The sequence below is a fragment of the Apodemus sylvaticus genome, chromosome 12 (assembly GCF_947179515.1).
Source record: "Apodemus sylvaticus chromosome 12, mApoSyl1.1, whole genome shotgun sequence".
In the NCBI taxonomy this organism is placed as follows: Eukaryota; Metazoa; Chordata; class Mammalia; order Rodentia; family Muridae; genus Apodemus; species Apodemus sylvaticus.
In genome coordinates, this window is record NC_067483.1 from 79,634,715 (window position 1) to 79,654,358 (window position 19,644).

Below are 19,644 nucleotides of genomic sequence, written 5' to 3' on the forward strand. Positions count from 1 at the left end.
TGGAAAAAAAAAAAAAGCACATGATTTCTAAGGTGCCAGAAATTAGATGTCCCTGGATATACGATGTGAGGGAGATGATGTGTGTGTGTGTGTGTGTGTGTGTATGTGTGTATATATATGAAAATGCCATAACTAAGTTGTTTTGTATGTTAACTTAAAAAAAAAAAGTTGGCTGTGGCACATTCCTTAAAACCTACCATTCAGCCGGGCAGTGGTGGTGCATGCCTTTAATCCCAGCACTTGGAAGGCAGAGGCAGGCAGATTCCTGAGTTTGAGGCCAGCCTGGTCTACAGAGTGAGTTCTAGGACAGCCAGGGCTACACAGAGAAACCCTGTCTCAAAAAACCAAAAACCAAAAAAAAACCAAAACCAAAACCAAACAAAACAAAAATAAAAACCCCTACCACTCAGAAAGTAGAGGCCTGTGGGATCTTCATGGCCCAGAATAAATGGGGGAAGAAGGGTGGAGGAGAGCTCCAACTCCACATACCTCATACGAGGACAGCAGGCACTGGCTCCCTCCCCTCCCCCACCCAGCGCCAGAAAGTCATCTCCACTATCAACCCTAGTAAGAATTTATTACCCTGAGAGTTATCAGGCCTCGTTCCTTGTTTAACTTTATATGATTTTTTTTCCTCCTTAGACACCACCCCAGCCAGAGTAGGCAGATGGAGTATCTTCCAACACCCTTGTACATGGCCACACAAACCTTGCCCCAGAGACCCTGCCCACGTCCCCAGGGGCACACAGACCCCCTTCTCCCCTCCCCTTAAACCGGAACAGTTCTCTGAGGCTGTTCCCAGGTAAGTGTGTGTTCTTTCCTGACACACTCACTGCTCACCAAGGTCCCACATTTCACCCACCCATCCTGCCAAGCTTCCAACCGGGAGAAGCAGACAGGGAGTGGAGGGGCAGAGGCAGGTGGCTTTCTGAGTTTGAAGTCAGCCTATTCTACATAGCAAGTGCCAGGCTAGCCAGGGCTACATCATGAAACCCTGCCTCAAAGCAAACAAACAAACAAACAAACAAACAAATTCCCTCAAAGGCACAACGTTCTATTGACTAAGGTGGGATTTCAATACAGAACAAAAGAATGTAGATTTTTAAAATAGATGGCTAGGCCAGCAAAAGTGTCGCCACACAAGCCTGGCCACCTGTAATTCCTGGGTCCCATGAGAGGAGAGAATCAGGCACCTCAAAGTTGTCTTCTGACCATACGCATGCTGTGACACATGTGTACACTCAAATAAGTAAATATCCCCTCCTACAGTGTACGTTTGGACAGCAACCAAGAAGTTAGAAGAAGTTACCCAGTGATTCTTTATTCTTTATTCAAATAAACTGGAGAAGAACTGGCTGGAGCAAAGCCTTCCCGTTAGACTTGAGGACGGAGGTGCCGCAGTGGATGGTGAAGCGAGTACTGAGACTTAAGTGGATGGTGAAACGGGTACTGAGACTTAGGTGGTTGTCCAATGACTTTCTGCCGGGGTTGGAAGAGAAGGGCGAACATGACCTGGCAAGAGCAGGGCAGGAGGGAAGCCCTTAGGGAACGGAAATGAAGCATTTCAGCAGGCACAAGGGGATGAAGCCTTCTAGGGGACGAAGGAGAGATGGGCATTACAAAGTACGCGGGCCCCTAAGATGCTGCAGGCTGTGGGGGGCTAGCACAGCAGTCTGAGAGGAGTGTGGGTCTCCGTAGCTGTGCTCCATCACTGGAGCCTGACTTCTGCAAAACCCATGAGTGGGAGTGGGGGGTGGGTGGGGTAGGGGTAGGGGTAGGGCTGGTGTGGAGTAAGTAGGGAGTGGTGGTGCAATACGGGGTAAGGGAGCACAGAAGGCAGAAGACCAAGCTTATATTCTGTGGTTTTGGGGTTTTTTTTGTTGTTGTAGTTGTTTTGTTTTTTTGCCCACCCAGATCCCTTGCCTCTGCCCAAGCCTCTGTTTCTCTGTTCAGCCCCCTCTCTGGTACCCAGCCACGTCCGCGCCTCCTGAAGCTGCCAGCAGGATGAGGGAGTTTACTGTTTAGTCCGCTGGGAGACCTGTTGGCCGAGGGAGGTACGGAGCTGGCCCAGACCGTGGCAGCAGCTGTGCTCGGCTCCCACCAGTGCCAGCACAGCACACAGCTTTTCCAGCTCCAACTGTGGGCTTGCAGGGGAAGCAGCAGGGTACGTTTCCTATCTCAGAACCCCCAACATGCCTCCTCCGGGGAGCCTGGAGAGAAACCTAGAGGAATATCATTTCCTCTCGGCAGGATTCTCGAAAAGGTGAACTGCTCGACCAAGGAACTTGGAGTGTTTGAACTGTGCGAGCAGCTGAGCAGCCAGTTCTCTATCTCTGCTGCTTTCTGCGTGCGTGCGTGCCCACGTTCCCTAGCAGCTCCGTTCTAGTCTGCGTGCCTCCATGAAGATGTGGGATCTTTATCCGGGAGCCGAGGCTCTTTCTGAAGCAGACCCGAACCATCCCTACGTTCACCCACAAAGCGCTTGCTTGTTTAATGGATGGCCCCGACTCCTTGCATGCTGTGCTGTCCCAGCGCCTTCTGGTGCGGCCCCCGCCTCATCACCTCCTGCTTATCCTCTAAGCACACCAGGAACTTACCATTTCCCAAACGTGTGCCTTTGCTCGCTGTGCTTCTGCATGTGGGGAGTTCTAAATCCCGACGCACGGTCACTTCAGTGTCCTGAGTCCCAGAAGCACACCACGAAGCTTCCATTTCTTACACCAAATGTTACATCTATGCCCTTGTCTCTCACTCCAACCCCGAGCAATCCAAGGCTGAAGGGCCGTTCGTGTCTGCTTCAGCTCTGTACCGGCTCAGAGTGAACGAATAAGCAGGAACTACGCTACCGCTGTTCTCCTAAGAGGGGCCTGGGGCTGTCGGAGCCCTCTCCAAGTTGCCCGTCCTTTAACACTATCTTCCTTCTGCACAGCAAAGCGGCACACACTGCGTTCTAGTCCAGGGTCACTGGACACGGTGGTCTGGGAAGAACACCAGACAACAAGTACAAACTGTATTGGATAATTTTAATGAAACTTGCTATTTATATATTTACAAAAAAACCCAAAACAAAACAAAAAAAAGGAAAACCCCAACAAAAATAGATATTATAGTTTAATAATAAAAAGTACAGCTGAGCACTGTGGGTTGGAGGTGGGATGCCCACCTGACAGCATGCCCACACTAACATGCCATCTGCACACCTGGAGAGGGCAGTGAGAGAGACATGGCTCAGCCAGGGGACCCGCTCCTTCCCTAAGGGCTCCGGGCAGTTGGAGGCTGACGCTCCATCTTTTGCACCCGTGACTGCATACAGGGGTGGAGGTCGGGTGACAGCGGGGTCAGAGGGCAGTACAGGCCAGGTGGAAAGACAGGAGGTGTCCTGAGAAAGGGCAGATGAGGGTGGGTAGCTGGGCAGTTAGACAGGAGCAGCAAGCCTCTACCATAATCCCTGGTATTAGAGAAGGAGAAACAAATGGGAAAGAGGGGCTGAGAAGGGAGGCAACTTATTCACCTCTCTGCTCACAGTTCCATTCTGTGTGTCAGTCCCAGTCTAAGCAGGCCAGAGACAGTCCAGTGACAAACTAGTGCTTTGTTCCCAGTCAGACACCTGGTCTGGGAAGTGAAGTTCTGAGCTGGCAGGGAGAGTGGAGTCCTCTTCAGTAAGACACAGCTCCCGGCTCTCGGGGAACGGCGAAGAGAACATCCGCTTTGGCATTGATACAGTAGGTGACGATGAGAGAGAAGATGAGGGTGCTGAGGCCCACGACCAGTGTGACGAACTGTAAGGGTGAAGGTGTGAGCAAGGAGAGAAGGGTTCTCACAGGGCCACAGCCTTGGCAACCTCAAGAGAAACGCCATCACAACTCTGGCACTAAAGTCAAGCACCAAGAACAAGCAACAAGCACAGGCAGCACTTCCCAGTTAGGAGACGGGGCTCTCCTGAGCGAGTGGTGCCTGTTTTCTGTAGGACCCATGGCTTTGGTTGTCTGTCCTTGTACTTCTAATAGGGGCTCAACAACTATCTGACTGACTCATCCCAGCTGTGCCAGACAGTCGACGCTGGGCAGGAGAGGCACAGAAGGCCTCTGAGGTCCAATAGGGCTCTCCTAACTATGCACTACATAGAAGGCCTTCTGAGGTCCAATAGGGCTCTCCTAAGTACGCGTTCAAGCTATCAGTGCAGAGGAGACATCTAATGGGAGGTGTGGGTGGACGGGGCAGACTGCATGGACGGACGGGGCAGACTGCATGGACGGACAGGCAGACTGCATGGACGGATGGGCAGACTGCATGGGTAGTGCTACAGATCTGGGACAAATGAGAAACAGCAGAAGGAGCCCAGCAGATGGATGGACGCAAGGTCGTGAGAGCAGCCGTGGGGACTGGGCCACCTCTCTTCAGGCCAGTCTTACCTCAAGTTCTTTGCTGGCGATTAGGAATATCCGAGCTTGGATGTCTTTCCAGCGGCTCTCGGCCCACGTAGAATATTCTGTGGAGCTCCACTGACTCAGTTCAAAGGCAGGGGACAAGGCCCTGGCCAGTCGTACTGTGGAGCGCACACACCGTGGGAGCCGCTCTGTCTTGTTGGAATTCCAAGGGCCTTGTACCCACGAGTATTCATATAACTGCACGGGAAGACAGGGCACAGCACGGGGCTGAGCTGATGCTCTTCCCACTTGCTCCATATTCCAACCACCTCCACCAACTGGCTGCAGCTCTGTGTCCCACAGGTAGCCCGACATTCCTCAGGCCACGGCTCCCTCAGCACGCCTGTTCCTAGGACTAGCCCTGTGCCCTTCCGTGTCCATCCCCCATCTGCCCAGGAGAGCCCCAACTACTCCGAGGGAAAGAGGCCCCGGGACACCTCTGACACCCAGCGCCACTCACATCCTTGCTTTCGTTCGGAACTTTACTTGGGTCCTGGCACTGCTCTCGGGTGAGGTTGGTCGCCCTGCCAGTCAGGTTTGCCAGGGCGTACTGCACGACGTACGTGGTGTTGGTGGGGCTGGAGACAGCGATGTAGTGTTGGAGAGGCCCGTCATCTGAGTGCAGGCCAGGGGAGGAGGAGGTGGAAGGAGAGGTCAAGGCGGCAGAACAGAAAGGACCCAGCATTGGCCAGAAGGGAGCACGTCAGAAGAGGGTCCAACCAGCATCGAGAAAGGGGAAGGAAGACAGTGGAAGAAGTAGAGAGGCAAAGTGAGACGCCCTTTTCTCTGCAGTTCGTCAGGCGGGCAGCCCCCTTCTCACAGCAGATGCTTACCCAAATAGGCCCTTAGGTCGTGTTTGAAGATAGACTGAAACCATGAGTTGTTAGCTCTAACCAGGAACCCGTAGAGCAGACGCGTAACCTAGGATTGGGACATAGAAAAGAAAAAAAATGCTCCGGCTTGCCACAAGACCAAGGGAACAATTCGCAGAGCCCGGTTACAAGAGAGGAACTCTACTACTGGGGCAGTGGCCACTCACAGCATGTAGATAAAGCCCACTCAAGAACTCTCTGCGGTGTCATCCTCGCAGGCATGAAGGGGCATGCTAAATCCCAAAGTTGAGGAAGTTGGCAGGGACCATGGGGAGGGGGCAGCCTGGGTTAACAGAGACAGACGAGCCCGGGGCCATCCTTCCTTACTGTCTGGGGATCGGCCTGAAGGGAGCTGTTGAAGTTGGTTCCTCCTGCAAGCTCGTACAACGCACGCGCCAGCACTGTGGCCACATTCGCCAGGGCCTGCAGCGGGTGAGAAGGGCTGGGCGCTTAGCTGTCTCCCAGCACTCCCTTCAGATTTCTGTTGTGCTTCCCATGCTCCCACACAGCTCAGCTCAGTGCTACCTTGGCAGTGTCTGTCACAAAGTCGAGGTCCTGTTCTGGGCTCTGTCCCTCAGGATAGGTCACGTTAATGTTCTCAGCAGTGTCATAAATGCTCTGGTAATACCTGTCAGGGAAGTCAGCGTGAGCCCTGGGGTGGAGCTGGGCCTTCTTCCTGTCCTAGCTAACTGCCCTTCAGGTGGGGACTATCTTACTCTTCACAGTCCAGTGGGAAAAGTTAGCATCCATTATTAAGGAGGAGTGGGCATGGGGAGCAGGAATGTGGGCGGGGTAAAGGACTCTGAAGCCCTGCAGAGGGACAAAGTATAAAAGGTCCGCAAGCCCTAAGCACTGGGGGCTCTGACTGTTTGGGAGGGCTGGCTTTTCAGAGACACGCACCCTGTGTGAGTGCACCCTGTGTGAGTGTTGTAAGGAGTGCTACCCGTGAGAGAGGGAAACCGGCAGGTACTAGCTAAGATTGGGCATACTCACAGCCACACAGACACTCTGGATCACATCACTGGATCACTGGGACAGATTTTTAGAACAGCACCCCTAGCTTTCCTACTTAAAGGCCCCTTATGTAGGAAAAAAACTACTGCCCCACACAGAGACAACCAATTATCTCTTACCTCAAAGTACCATACAAGATTTGTAACTCTGATAGTAATCTAGAACTGTCACTCCCGTCACACAGTGACAAAGGATCTTTGGTAGGGTGAGAGAATCCAGTTCAACATTTTTAAAATGCTCATTTAGCTCCAAGGAGGCTGGGGAGAGCCATCTAGCCTAAGCAGGAGGTGCCCTGTCCTCCCTGGCCTCAAGTTAGGGCAGCGTGAGGGGACCCAGAACCAGAGAGAGTTAACCAGCAGAGTCTTCTTATCTTCAGAACCACAGAGAGGGTAAGCAGCAGAGCCCTCTTTTCCTCCGCCTGTGTATCTACCACAGGATGACATGTCACAGGCTACAAAGTAAGAACACTGCTCGTGGTCCCCAGAGAGGGATCACTCTTGTCCTCCAGCCAAGAAACTACCCTCCATTTTCTCATGCCTTGGCTTGAGATGATGCCCTCTGTGGTAGTCACGGGAACCCAGGTGCCAGGAGAGCCTGGGAGAAGTGGAACCATCACAGAGGATGACTGTACTAGGAGGTGTTAAAGGTTAAAAACCAGGGTTCCAGGCCTTCTGGGAATCGGCTACTGCATAAAGAATCCAAACTTCCAGGGAGTTTTTGAAGGCAGTGTACGGGGTGGGAGAAGACAGCAATCTTCCTCCTATAATACAGAATAGACTGCCTCTGAAAACTAAGAGGATACAGGGCCAGGTGACGCACCGATTGTGGAAGGGGCCAGAGTGGTCCGCCAGGACTACGCCAGAGATGTTTCGAGCTCGAAGAAATCGTTGTAGAGACGAAGGTGGAAGGGCCTGGGACTGATCAGGTCTCCTCAGGACAACTTCAGGGACGCCAGCACCGCTCTTCTCCAGAGTGACCAGAAGGTCCTCCACCTGAGGACACCAAGCAGCAGACTGCTGGGAGGTGGGCGTAGGGGCAGGGGAGCTCTCTCAGCCCTGCGCTCTCCCAGAAGTCTTCAAACAGTTTGGGCAAGATTCTCTGAACTTCCTACAGTTCCTATGGTAGGAGATTAAGGCACAAAGAGGCCTGGCTTTTCCACATGTATAGGCAAGCTCGGGCCTCAAGACTCAGCCTCATCCTTGGTGGGTCTTTCATGTATCATTTGTTGTGTGGAACTGAGAGGGGGCGCGATCAATGCAATGCCAACTATACAACTCTCCAAGTGCAACAGGCATGCAGAGCAGGGGTGGCAGCAAAGGCTGGAGTGGCAACGGGAGTGCGCCAAGGGGAAAGGCAGGCCTACAGCTGCACTGGTAGGAAGTAAGAGCCTAGACCACCTGTGAGGAGAGACAAGGGCACTGCTGGAGAGACTGCTCAGCGGTTAAGAGCACTCACTGCTCTTGTAGAGGACACAGGTTTGACCCTCAGTACCACATGGTGTTTCATGAGCATCTGTAATTCCAGTTCTAAGGGATCCACCCTCTTCTGACCTCCTTGGGCACCAGACATGCATGTGGTGCACATACATGTGGGCAAATGCTCATACATATAAAACGAAATCGATTTATGCCAGTGCCTTGCCAATAAAGTGGAGGGAAATTTGGACAAGAGCCTAATGCAGGCAGCCTTGGCAACTGGGTCCATGGGACAGCGGAATAGAAAGTCACGACAGGCAATGGTGGTATACACCTTTAATCCCAGCACTCAGGAGGCAGAGGAAGGTTGATCTCTAAGTTCGAGGCCAGCCTGGTCTACAAAGCCAGTTCCAGGACAGCCAGGGCTACATAGAGAAACCCTGTCTACTCACCTACCTGCCCTCCATGACCACTGTAATGTTAGGCACTGAATGAGCAGAGGGAATTACCTATTCCAGGGAACCGCTGGGATACCACTGAGTTCTCCCATCTGTGGGTTACCTGACTTCTCACAGATTCGTTCTTCTGAGACATGGGATCTGTGTGCATCCAGAGATCTAGCGACGTTCTTAGGGCCACCTGGGAAGATGAAGAGCAACATGCAGGCTGTCTCCAGAAGTCAAGGGGAGAGACAGGCAGTGTCTGCGGCACAGGCCATCGAACACCGAGCTGAGGCCCAAGGAAAAGGCTGAGGAAGGCACACACCTGTCCCAGCTCCACAAACGAGGCGATGTTCTCTAGTCGCACAGGAAACTTGCCGTTCTCCATATCATAGACCATCCGTGAGCTGCCAATGTAGTCAAAAGTTTCCTGAGGGGTGGAGATAGGAGAAATTCCCAAGGACTAGGGCAGTCTGAGGCCCACAGCTGGACTAGGGCAGTCTGAGGCCCACAGCTAGCTGCTTTCTTGGGTCATCTCATAGCCATGGGCTCTACCATCCCCCACCATCAACGTAACCAGCTGTCTCTCACAGGTATGCATCATGGCATTTCTTGGGCCTAGACATGGGGGGAGCAGCCTTTGTGAAGGCTCAGAGCAAACACCAGCTGTCACAGCCTTGTTTCTAGACTCTTCTGCTCTCCACAGCTCTGGCTGCTATTACCTTAGAGGACAGCCAGGCTGTCACACCAGAGGGACTGGGACAAAAGACATGAAAAGAAGCCTCAGATAAAGCTTGTCAGTGTGGGAGAAGGGGAGAGGGAGACATAATTTCAGGAAATAAAAGCTTCCTATAAAAAAGAGGGGGGGGGGGTTTAAAGTGAAACAGAGCTCAGATCACCAATTCTTCTCCCACTGTTACCATTCCCTCCTCATTGTCTTCCTGCCCTAGGGAGAAAGCCCTTACCCCCTGGAAGAAGACAAACATCACATTTCGGGGTAGGGTGGTCACATCCGGTGCTTTGTGCAAAGCTTCAGCAGCAGCCAGCAGAGTGACAAAGGAGGCTACAGCACTTTCTGCCCCTGGGGCCACATTCCAGAAAAAGGAGCGGCTATCCAGCTGGAACAGCGGAAGACAGGGTAGGGTGGCACACTTTAAAACTGGACCATTAGAGGCTAAGTCCCTCCTGCTCCAAGAGAATCCGTGTGTTAGGACAAGTATTAGCTAAGGAGTCCAACAGCACCCGGGGAAGTGGTGGCCCACACCTTTAATCCCAGCACTCTGGGAGATAGAGGCAGGCGAATTTCTGAGTTTGAGGCCAGCCTGGTTTACGAAGTGAGTTCCAGGACAGCCAGGCTATACAGAGAAATCCTGTCTCGGGGGGCGGGGGGGGGGAACAAATCCAAAAAACCCCCAAAAAAAGAGTCCAACAGCCCAGCTCCCTCCCTCTCCTTGTAAGGCCTCCCAGTATGTTCATTCTGAAATCAGATACCTAAAGAGGTAGGCTGCAGAGGGACACAACTCACCCGTGTGGCCGCAACCACAACCCCGACATCAGGCTCTAATCCCCCAGATGTATTTATAGGCTTCAGCATGCTCCATACGTTGTAGTCGGATAAGGGGTCACAGACGATTTCTGAGTAAGACACAAGCAGAGATCAATGGGCTAGGGAGAGGTTAGCTGCAGAGAAGGCTGTCACCAGTCCTCATACACCCCGGGCCATGGCTCCTCCCTCCCAGGCTGCGCCAGCTCCTGGCTCCTCCTCCCTCCCTGGCCTGGCCAGCTCCCTGGTCCTGCACAGCTCGGCTCGGCTCAAGGCTGCCTACCTGGGTTGATGCTGAAGGTGCTCTGGATGTAGCTGCGCCGCATGCAGGTGGCGGTGCTGATGACGGCGTGCATGTGAGAGAAGAGCTGCATGGCGCACAGCGGGAAGCTCGGAGCAGAGCCGTTCTGGCCCAGGTTGTGGTCGTGATAGCACTGGAGAGGAGACGGACCCCACTGAGACAGCGAGCTGTGGAGGCCCTCTCTGGCTTTCCAGGAAGAGGACGGCCCAGCTCCATTCTTAAGACACTCCCTTTTGGGAGACATAAGTCCCCAGGCTACAGGTGTCCTGGGATAGCCATCAAAGAGAAAAATTGCTCAATCAGTACAAATGGCGTGGACTCAACAGGTTGGTTGGAGCAGATAACCTTATCCTAACAGTTTACAATGGCTTCAACTCATAATACTGTTTCAGTCTCCCGAGCATTGACAGGAGGAGAATGTTTCCATGCCTGGGTTCAGTCACTGCTCTTAGTGTGTCTTGCTATAAGGATTACTGGCTAGAAGGAAGAAATCACAATTCACAACAGCTCAGCCGGCACCTCATTTTGTCATCCTAAAGACAAAACTTTTAATTGATCTGAGCACGAAGAAGCTGTAAGTAGGACAGATTAGAGCTGTGAACAACTGATCCTAGGGGCTGGAGAGATGACTCAGTGGGTAAGCGTGTTTGCTGAGCGAACATGAAGAGCTATGTGCCAATCCTAGCCCCACGGAAGCTGAGCGTGCACCTGCAAGCCCAGCACTGAGGGGAGGCAGGAGGATGGACTGCATGTGCTTGCTGGCAACCAGCCTGGGTCCAGGGAGCCAGTGTCTCAAGGGCATAAGGTGGACAGTAAGAGAGGAGCACATCTGAGGTCCTCCTCTGGCCGTGACACTGTGTTCCCATGCATGCGTACACATGTATACACACACATACACACACACCCATACTCACACGCAGAACCTCAGGGATTTACTAAACTCAACTCCAAGTCCAATTCTATCTAGTTTTGTTTTGTTCTTTATCAGACAAGGTTTTACTCTGTTGCCCAGGCTGGCCTAGAACAACAGCCCTGAACTTTTGGCCATCTTCCCGCCTATGCCTGGTGCAATTTTTTTTTTAAATCTGGTTCTTCACCATGGCTGAGCACCTTGCTTCATAGTCTTCTTCCATGTATTTCTGACCAGTCTAAAGCTTTCATTACTGTAATACTAGACAAGAAAAACACGATAGAGGGAAATGTCAGGACACTAGATAATGAACTTCCAGGTTGGTGTTCGTTTGTGAGACAGGGTCTTGCTCCGTAGCCCTGGTTGGTTTGAAGCTTGGCGTCTCTACCCCTGAGTACTGAAGCATGCACCACCACACCAGACCAAACTGCTTGGCGGCTTTGAGGAGCCATTTTTCAAGGTGTGTACGAGCAGAACAAGCCTCCCTCCAAACGACACAAGAACATGGAAAAGATCCTCATTCTCACTGGAAATGCCAGAGGTGGCGGAGTCAGTACCTGCTTGATGACCTTGGTTTCATTCTCATCTTCAAGAAGAAAGATGGGAAAGCTAAAGTCTTCATAAGCCAAGCCATTGCCCAGTTCATTCCACAATGTTTTCCTGCAGTGAGCAAACTCTGGCCCGTAGGAGTTGGAGTAAACCCCTGAAGGAATGGAAGCAGGGAGCAGTGTAGAGAACGGTTGGTTGACTGAGGCAACGAGTACTTAGAGACCAGGAGAGGGGGACGTGTAGGATATCACTGGCATGAGGCTAAGAGTACAAAAGGAGGCAGAGACTCTAAGAAGCAGTCATGAATCTACCACCAATCCTGCCAAAACAGAGACACTGGTACCAGTGAAGTCGGCTGGCAGATTTGGATCTGAGCATGTGTCAAAGAAGGGCGAGGGTGGAGTGTGGGAGTACAGATAATAATTGTTCACAGTCCACACAGATGGGTGTGGACTGCCCCTGCCCCGCCCCCCCCCTCCCCCCCCCCCCTCGCCTCTGGAGCAACAATTAGTCTTGAACAGAAGGTTCTCAGGATCTTTTGAGGCTCTTACCAAACCCATCATTTGGGCACTGCACACTAGGAGAGAAGCTTGAAGTTGAATTGGGCTTGGCTAGAGTCACAGCAAGACCAGCAATTCTATTGGTTCTCCCCTTCAGCTTTTCCATTATATCTCTAGGATGAAGAGAAGGACATGAGAGAAGACAGGAAGGTATCAGACAGATAAGACTCAGGATGGAAACAACTGGAGAATGAGGGACTCAGAACTACCAACTCACTCTTTCTCTTTCTGGGGCTTAACTTCTGAGTCTGGACTATGGTCCAACCTGAGTTTAGTGTTTCATCTACCTGAGGGATTTTGGACACCACTGCTTCTTCCCTGAAGGTTTAATTTTGAGATCAATAAGATGATTTCTGATTTCTTTTGATGGCATCCTCTCTTTTCTGAATACAAACCCTGCTTCCTATCAGACTAGAGCAACAGAAGTTGCTACTCATCAGTATAAGGACACCTCCTTTCTTTTTTTTCTTTTCTTTTCTTTTCCTTCCTTCCCCTCCCTCCCCCTCTTTCTTTCCTTCCTTCCTTTCTTTCCATATAGTCCCAGGAAGACACACCAAGTTCTTACCTGGTAAAGAGCTTGCCCTCCAGCAGAACCATGTAAGGGGGGTTGGGGCCATCAGTCAACACCCACTTCAGGTCTTCTTCTTTCTCCACTACGTGGATAACTCCCGTGTCCCCACTAATTGAAGCTGCCAGGACAAAATGGGTCATATTAAAGTTCCCACAATTGACAAGTCTGCAGATTTTTTTAAAACAAAGAAAGAAAGAAAGAAAGAAAGAAAGAAAGAAAGAAAGAAAGAAAGAAAGAAAAAAGAAAGAAAGAAAGAAAGAAAGAAAGAAAGAAAGAAAGAAAGAAAGAAAGAAAGAAAGAAAACAAAACAAAACAAAAAACCAGCATCTCACTATTTAACCCTGGCTGACCTGACTAGCCTTGAATTTGCAGTGATCTTCCTGCCTCTGCTTTCCCAGTCCTGTGATTCAAGGCCACCACATCCAGCTTCTGCAGATCTTTTATCTCTAAAGATGTCACAAAATATTAGGGTAAACACCGCCACTTCTAGACTTGAAGAGCTGCATTACCCCAACTCCATTATAGGAGGAAAAGGAGAATGAAGGCCCAAGTGGATTCATTAGAGGTCTTTCTGAAAAAGTTTTAAAAGTTTCAACTTGGGTCATCAGTTCTTTATAGCAAGCACTTCCACGCTTTCAGTCACCTTGTTGGCCCAATGGCCTTTCTCAGATGCTGGAAAGGCTCTGCAATTTTCACCTTTTGTGCCCAATTCCAACACTTAGATAGATATGCAGATTCTAGAACGTTAGACATGAAAGTTTCAAAATCTGCATTCTCCTCTAGAAAATGCCAGACTCTATATTTCCAGCTCAGACTTGCGGCTTTGATCTTCCTTCAAAAAGACACAGATTCTGTGACCTTAATTTTTCTTGGGCCACCATTTTCCAGCCTCATTTGGAAATATCTCTATTTGCTCCTGGCCAGTTTTAGGTGATTTTAATCTAGAACTCTGAGTTCTCTAGAGCAGAGTTTCCCAACTGGTAGGCCTGTAATGGATCAAAGATGTGCTGATAATCACTGAGTTCTTTCTTGATCTAAGATTTCAAAGACCCTGAGTTGTCTAAATGAGAACATGCCTCATTTTATATAGGATAGACTATGAAAATTTTTATATGAGTTAGGATGCTAAATTATATCATTCCATACATCTCATGATGTGACCAAGACGAAAATATTGTCTCAGAGGACTGACAAGCTACAGTCCAGTATGTCTATAATTTAACATAGTATCTTAAGACTCAGGGAACCGTGTGGAGAATCCTAGGATCTCCCTGAGAATTTTCTCCTCACTGAAGACTGTGATGTGCTATTCAAGACTTATTTTAGATACTAGTCTTCAACACAGACTGTGGGATAGAATCACAATGGAAGGTCTTCTTTGTTTTGCTTTTTCGGTGCTAGGTACCCAGTCAAAGGCCTGGTGTACAATACCTAGCTACCAGAGAGCTGGACTCCAGCCACACCCTTAGAAAAACATAAACGCTTGGGTCTTCTCCTGGATTCATGCATTTTCTAAAATTAGCATATGTAATTCTTCGATGTGCACAGACAGACTTAAGAAGTAGGCTTCTAGACCACGGCACTAAAATACTTGTAACTCACCGAAGATTAAAAACCGAGTACTTCACAATTGCTAACCAAATAGCATTCTTCTCCCAGGCGATCTACTAAAAAGTAAATGCAGCAGAAGGGTCTACACGCCTGCCTATGGCGTTTGCACAGTAAATACCTAACGGGATCATGTCTGTGGCAATAACAAAATATGGAAGAATAGCAGAGCCTGGGGCAGCTTTAGTTAAGATCAGGATACTAACAAAGGCTTTAAGAAAAACAACAATAGGGCTGGCTCAGCAGTTGAGAGCAATGATTGCTCTTCCAGAGGTCCTGAGTTCAATTCCCAGCAACCACGTGGTGGCTCACAGCCATCCGTAACAAGATCTGACTCCCTCTTGTGGAGTGTCTGAAGACAGCTACAGTGTACTTACATATAATAAATAAATCTTAAAAAAAAAAAAAGAAAAGAAAAACAACAATAAAAAGAAGACAATAATATTTGCTAAAGCTCTTAAGACATGAGAAAAAGAAAAGCTAGTGTGGTGAGTTAAAAATAAATAAATAAAGGTAACTTCGGCTCCAGGGAGGACAAGGAAGAAGCAAACTGTGAGTCTGGACTAGAGAAGTAGATTTCCACCTAGGTCCCTACTGGGGATTGCAGGTTAAGTAACTGGTTGCTTTCTCTGGACCTTCAGCAAGAAACAGCTTCCTTATCCCTATCACCTCCTACAGTAGTGATGGAGCGAAAACAAAGTTACATCTCTTTGAGTGCTTTAAGGATCCACACAAGAGGTCATTATAATCAGGAAATCAAATCCAGAGATCCATTTTTTTTCTTAGTTTCATTATGCTCTTAACCCTAATTAAAAAGGGTGTTGCCTGTGAAGGAATGGACAGATACTGAGGCAAGACTCAGAAGTATGCTGAGAAGGAAACAAGATCCTCGCAAGGAAAGGAGCAGAGTCCAGTCCCGCCCTCCCCTCCCCTTCCTCTCTGCACTGGCCTCTCTGTATCTCTAGAGGCTACTGCTTTGCTTCCCAAGGGCTGCTTGAAGAAGCTGCAGTGGAATTACCCTTCTCCAGGAGTCTTTAGCGCCCAGCTTCAGGATGGGATCCTTAGTCAGGTCTGATCTCAGCCTGTCCTGGATCTGGTTCTCCTTTACCCGCAACTCAGAAAGAAGTAACCAAGTCCAGCAAAGACCTTAAGGCTGTTTGAAACCAATGAATCTACGGCAGTGCTTCCCGTACAGAGCTAATGGAACAATTAGCTTGTATTATATCTCACAGAAGTACAGGTAGAAGGCAATACCCACCTCCCTGAGCAAATTCCTTACTTTCCAGGAATTGGGTTTCTTTTTACCAAGATGGAAGGTTCCTGGCAATCACATAATATTGTTTGACACTTTATTCCTCATCAACAACAAACATTTACTTAAAAAGTGTTTGAATCAGGGAATGGAGGACCATGCCTACAATTTCAACATTAGGGAGTCTGAGGCAAGAAGGCTAGAAGTTCAAGACCAGCCTGGGCTATATAATGAGATCCTGTCTTAAAAACAGTAAAAAAAAAAAAAGTGCTACTTTGAGGTTTAGCTTTGTGCATCACTAAAAAGGATACTAAAATTCAGAACTGATCAATTTGATGGTAAAGTCAAGATCAGACTTTGCTTATCTGCAAAATTATATCCTGACAGAACTACTATCCATAAAAGACTAAAATCTGATGACAGCTTAAACAGAAAATGAGCTGTGATTTCTAGTCTATTTTCTTAATATGTATAGTACCCAGGGGCTGAATTCAGGGCCTTGTGCATGTTAGGCAAGTGTTCTACCACTGAGTTACATTTCCAGCAATTTATACAGTGTTGAGAATGGTAGTGTTGTCCTGGTATTCTGTTTTGTAACACATTTACAAAGCACAAGAATAAGTCCATATACTTCATTCATTTTTTAAAATATTTTTTTCTTAGCTGAGTGGTGGTGGCGCACGCCTGTAATCACAGAACTCTGGGAGGCAAAGGCAGGCGGATTTCTGAGTTCAAGGCCAGCCTGGTCTACAGAGTAAGTTCCAGGACAGCCAGGGCTATCCCAAGAAACCCTGTCTCGAAAAAACCAAATCCAAAAAACCAAAAAAACCCCCAAAATTTATTTATTATATGTAAGTAAACTGAGGCTATCTTCAGACTCCAGAAGGTGTCAGATCTCATTATGGATGGTTGTGAGCCACCATGTAGTTGCTGGGATTTGAACTCAGGGCCTTCAGAAGAGCAGTCAGTGCTCTTAACCGCTGAGCCATCTCTTCAGCCCCTTCATCCATTTTTCTTGCAACTATTTGGCAGAATCCCTGGGAGGAGCCATAGGGTCTCTAGGTCAGGCTGGCTCTAGCAACCTACCTCTGAGTGTTACTATTACCGCAGTGCTACTGTATACAATTTATACGGTGCTCGGGACTAAAACCAGGACTTGGCATTTGTTAGGAATGCATACTACCAATTAGTTACATCCCCAGCCCTAAGTTGGCATTTGTGTGTATGTGTGTGAACATTCCTATGTGCAAATGCCCGCCAGAAGACGACCTCAGCTATACGTCCGTTCTTTGTCTTCCACCTTGTCTGAGAGAGGATCTCTTTGTTTTTCTGTTGTATACAACAGACTACCTGGCCTGTAAGTAGCCAGGGATTCTTGTGTCTCTGCTTCCCATCTCTCCGTAGAAGTGCTAGAATTATGTCACGTCATGCCTATAGCTTTTTTAAAATGTGAATTATAGAGATTCAAATTCAGGTTGTCATGCATACCCAAGAGCTTTTACCTACTGGGCCACGTCCCTAGCCCTTAGTTGGTTTAAGAAAATAAAAATAAAAAATAGACGGGTGGTGGTGGCGCACGCCTGTAATGCCAGCACTCTGGGAGGCAGAGGCAGGCGGATTTCTGAGTTCGAGGCCAGCCTGGTCTACAGAGTGAGTTCCAGGACAGTAAGGGCTACACAGAGAAACCCTGTCTCGGGGGAAAAAAAATTCAAAAATAATAATAATAATAGTAATTTTAAAAAGTATTTTTTTTGTATGTGTTTTGCCTGCATGTATGTAATGTGCATGCTGGGGCCTGTGTCAGTAGAGGTTAGAAACCTCAGATCTCCTGGACCTGGAGTGATGGATAGATGGATGAGAGCTACCATGTGGGTGCTGGGAACCAAAACTCAGCCCTTTCCAAGAGCAGCAAGTGCTCTTAATCACTGGGCCCTCCTTAGCATGCCTTTGCTTTGACTAGTTTATTGCTCTTGAAGAGGCTGATTTGGGGGTTTGGGGACACTAGCTTGATGATAGGGATTCGATCAACAGCATCACAAAATTACAACAATGGCAAATAGTGGCACATGTTTGGCACAAAACTTAGAGAACAGCAGCACATGCCTGTAGTCCCAGAACTCAGCAGAAGGCCAAAGCCAGCCTGGGGTACCTAGCAAGACTGTGTCTCAAAGGGGGAAAGGGGTCATTTTGGTTCCAAAGAGATCACTCAGAGTGACAGAGTGATGACTTGACTCCCTAGAATACGGGATTCCTTTTTCCCTTAGAGAACTGTATGGTAAGACAGTTGAGAATCCCACCAGGTTCAGATCCTAGCTTGATTTCTTACTAGCATGCTGCTGCTGGAAAAGTTAATCATTTTTTTTCTCAAGTTTTAGTTTCACCATTTGTACGATATTAATAACAAGGATTGTTGCAGAGATAAAAAATAAAATGCACACATTAAAACAGCATTTACTAGATTTCAGTTCTTTGGTTATCTTGCCTGGTTTGATGGATGATAATCACCTCCTATACACACACTCTAATTTGAATGCTAGACTCTTGAGCAGGACGCGAGCATTTCTGAGTATCCAGGATACAAAGTGAATTATTAATGGCCACAAATACAAATTCCAGTCTCAACTTACACTGGCAGCCAATCTGATGAGTGGCATTGAGCAGACGGACACAGGGAGCGGTTTTATTTAAGGGAATGTAGATTTTCCTCTCCACGGAGTTTCCTCCACACAGTCCTGGCCAGAAGATAAACAGTATTAGGAAAAAGTGAAAGATATTTGGTATTAACCTCTATCAACTTTAGCTCGATTCATGGTTAAGGTAGATCATTCATTACCATATTGTCTAACACGAGATTAATGATCGTTCTTTTCCCTTCTTGGCCACATTATTGGAACATAAGTGTTGCAAAGAGTACTTAGCTATGTATCTTAGAAAGTTATTTAACTCCATGATGATCAATTAACTATGAAGCTAAAAGATGATTATCAAAAGTCTTTGACTTCAGATGTGCCAGCGTCTAGTCGCAGGGGTAAACCAGTCTGCTTTTCTAGCTTGTATGTACATTATTAATTAGTTTTCAAAAGAGCGCTGATTTAAGAATATAGATTGCCAAAACCAAACAAAGAAAAGTATTAACAACAAAAACCACCTAAGAATCTGGACAGACCTAGGAGGAGAAACCTTATGCCACACACCTGTTCAGTAAATGAAACAGATCATTTTTGAGGACACCTAGAGGTGGGGCAACTACAGTTTCTCCTTTGAAGCTAGTCCAAACCAATGTGAATGGAGAGAAAGTTAGAATTACGGTTATACAAGGAAACGGTTGTGTTTCAGGGCTTAACTAGAAAGCCATACATATAAAAAAAAAATGTTAAGCTTTGCTTAACTCTTAGTTGAACACACCATAAATCACTGCAGGTATGTTACTGATTGTAATTCATAATTGCAAGATGACTAAATAGACAATAGATTTGAAAAAAATGAAAATATTCATATACATTAAACAGTTTAAAGCAGCTAAGCTAACAACGTTAGTCTCACTTTAGGAAGCAAAGAAAAAAAGGAACACAAATTTAGGCTAGAACCAACAGAAGGAAATGAGGGCTCTCATTTTTCAACGTTACACGGAGATCACAAAACAAGACTGTTTTGATCTCAAAAATACTAAGGAGGAGTAAGAAGGAGGCTGAGCTTTTCACACATGTCCCTTTTTGCTGGTGGGGTGGCTGGGCTTTAAGGAAAACGAGGCATGTGAATAAGGTCGAAGAGAATCAGGTTGGAAACCCAGAAAAGGGCTGGAGAGAACTAAGAGAAACGATAGAGAGAAGAAATGAAGGTCCAGGCAAAGGAGGAACTTCTGTCATGGGAACGAAAGACAAGAAGGATTTACAGGGCGGGGGACAGAGGGGCAATCGGAACCAGAAGGGCAATGCCTGCACTAGCGATGGGCCGTTCCGGATGGTTCCTCTTAAAGACCAGAGCTCCGGGGTAGGGTGACCTCACCTGCCAGCACCACGGAAAAAGACAGAAGAAGAAGACCCCGACTTCCTGGGTCAGGCCCAGAGCCGCCCCTAGTCGTAGCCATCTTGCCTCTCCGCTGGGCGGAAGCCTCAGGTCCCTTCCAGCCTCGTAGCGGCCTCTCTAGGCTTCCGCTGGCATCGTCTCTGTGGCCCAGGGCTC

The 19,644-nt window shown here is 48.3% G+C and overlaps 1 protein-coding gene across 2 annotated transcripts; it reads right to left on the minus strand.

Annotated features, from left to right (window-relative positions):
* Window positions 1-3,009: 3,009 nt before the first annotated feature.
* Ncstn (nicastrin) lies at window positions 3,010-19,617 on the minus strand. Of its 2 annotated transcripts, none has more exons than XM_052201096.1 (17): window positions 19,468-19,617; window positions 18,090-18,194; window positions 12,597-12,720; window positions 12,023-12,144; window positions 11,480-11,625; window positions 9,995-10,145; window positions 9,694-9,803; window positions 9,134-9,286; window positions 8,494-8,598; window positions 8,290-8,367; window positions 7,133-7,305; window positions 5,825-5,927; window positions 5,627-5,722; window positions 5,261-5,348; window positions 4,888-5,042; window positions 4,413-4,625; window positions 3,010-3,779 (listed from the first exon to the last, which is right to left on the minus strand). In XM_052201096.1, exons 1-17 carry the CDS (start codon window positions 19,547-19,549, stop codon window positions 3,657-3,659), a joined length of 2,127 nt encoding a protein of 708 aa, XP_052057056.1. In that variant the 5' UTR covers window positions 19,550-19,617; the 3' UTR covers window positions 3,010-3,656. The 2 variants fall into 2 exon arrangements, with proteins under 2 accessions (XP_052057056.1, XP_052057057.1); XM_052201097.1 differs by lacking the exon at window positions 19,468-19,617 and adding an exon at window positions 12,953-13,048 and having other exon boundaries at window positions 18,090-18,185.
* Between the last annotated feature and the right edge of the window lie 27 nt (window positions 19,618-19,644).